Source organism: Siphateles boraxobius, unplaced genomic scaffold (genome assembly GCF_051911475.1).
Source record: "Siphateles boraxobius isolate OS27281-9 unplaced genomic scaffold, OSU_SipBor_1 320, whole genome shotgun sequence".
In the NCBI taxonomy this organism is placed as follows: Eukaryota; Metazoa; Chordata; class Actinopteri; order Cypriniformes; family Leuciscidae; genus Siphateles; species Siphateles boraxobius.
Window position 1 is genome coordinate 117,501 of NW_027508943.1, and position 1,318 is coordinate 118,818.

At 34.0% G+C, this 1,318-nt stretch overlaps 1 protein-coding gene across 2 annotated transcripts in view; it reads left to right on the plus strand.

Moving 5' to 3' along the window:
* Positions 1 to 1,047, plus strand: part of selenou1b (selenoprotein U1b) — an 8,082-nt gene extending 7,035 nt beyond the window's left edge. For both annotated transcript variants that reach the window (XM_077194743.1, XM_077194742.1), the window contains exon 5: positions 717 to 1,047. In XM_077194743.1, coding sequence (XP_077050858.1) covers positions 717 to 830 — 114 coding nt within the window. In that variant the 3' untranslated portion in view covers positions 831 to 1,047. The remainder of the gene's footprint in view (positions 1 to 716) is intronic.
* Positions 1,048 to 1,318: the final 271 nt, after the last annotated feature.

The window sequence follows — 1,318 nt, forward strand, 5'->3', positions numbered from 1 at the left end:
TGATTTATAAGCTGTTTTCCTCATGGGGACCAAAAAATGTCCCCACACGAACAAGGATTTCAGATATTGCCATCCTTACGGGGACATTTTGTAGGGTTTACCAGGCCACACACACACAGACACACACACACACACACACTCACACACACACACTCACACACACACACTCACACACACACACACACACACACTCCTCACATGTGCGAACACTCATTGCTTTAATGAACACCAGCCAATCATGGCTTTAGAATAGGCCTATAAAAGGTCAAAGGTCGAGTTATGGGTTTTTTGGACTGTGTGATACTGTATTCACAACCACAAATGCTTACAGTAAAAATATAAATAGTTTGGTTTCAATCTTGCTTTTGTGTTTACCATGAATTTTTCAACATTTCTCTGACAATTACTTTCAATCTTGTTTGAAATGAACATATGAGCTCATGAAAGAAGAGTTTTAGGTTTTGAATAACTGTGTGTATATGATATATACAAAAATATAATACTATGTAATATTATGCAACGTGACACAAACGTTTGCTTTTGAGATGTTCGTGATATTTTGAATGCAGTGCTTCTTTTTGCAAGAGGCATTTTGCATTTTCTGTGTGCAATTTTTGGATTTGTGTGTAAAGTTTTGAAAAAAAAAAAACAAGCAAGTTTTAAAAATGTGTGTAAAAAAACTGATGAAAACACCTTCTTATATGATTTTGCCTCAGGGAATCCTGCTGGAGCACCGAGAGATGGAGTTCGGAGATAAAGTCAAGAAGTCTGACGTGATTCAAGCTGTTAACCGGATCAAAACTGAACCTGTGTCTCTGAAATTAAAATAACCACACACTCAATAACTCACTGAAAAACTCCTTCAGCTTTAATGTAGATGTTAATCCACTGAATGCAGATCGAAGCGTTCACATGTAGTGTGTGTGTGTGTGTGTGTGTGTGTAGTTGATGACAGACTGACTCTAAACTCTGAAGGGTTCGTCTCGATGTTTCTCTACAAACACACACAGAAACCTGTATCACAATAAACACACACTTTTGAACGCATTACTGTATTTTGAGTTTGTTTCCTTATTTTGGGTATTTAAAAGTGAGGTGTTGATATAAAATAACACTTTAAAATTTCTATAAATAAAGAAGTATAAATAATAATAAAATATAATATAATAAACAAAAAAAATCTAAATGAAATGCTTTCTAAAAAACATGAAATATTTTATATATTGACTTGCATCTCATGCGATTAACAGACATTAGCGAACTGTTAATATGTGATTGTGTTGTATAATTATTGAAAAAATAATTTAAAATCTCAGGA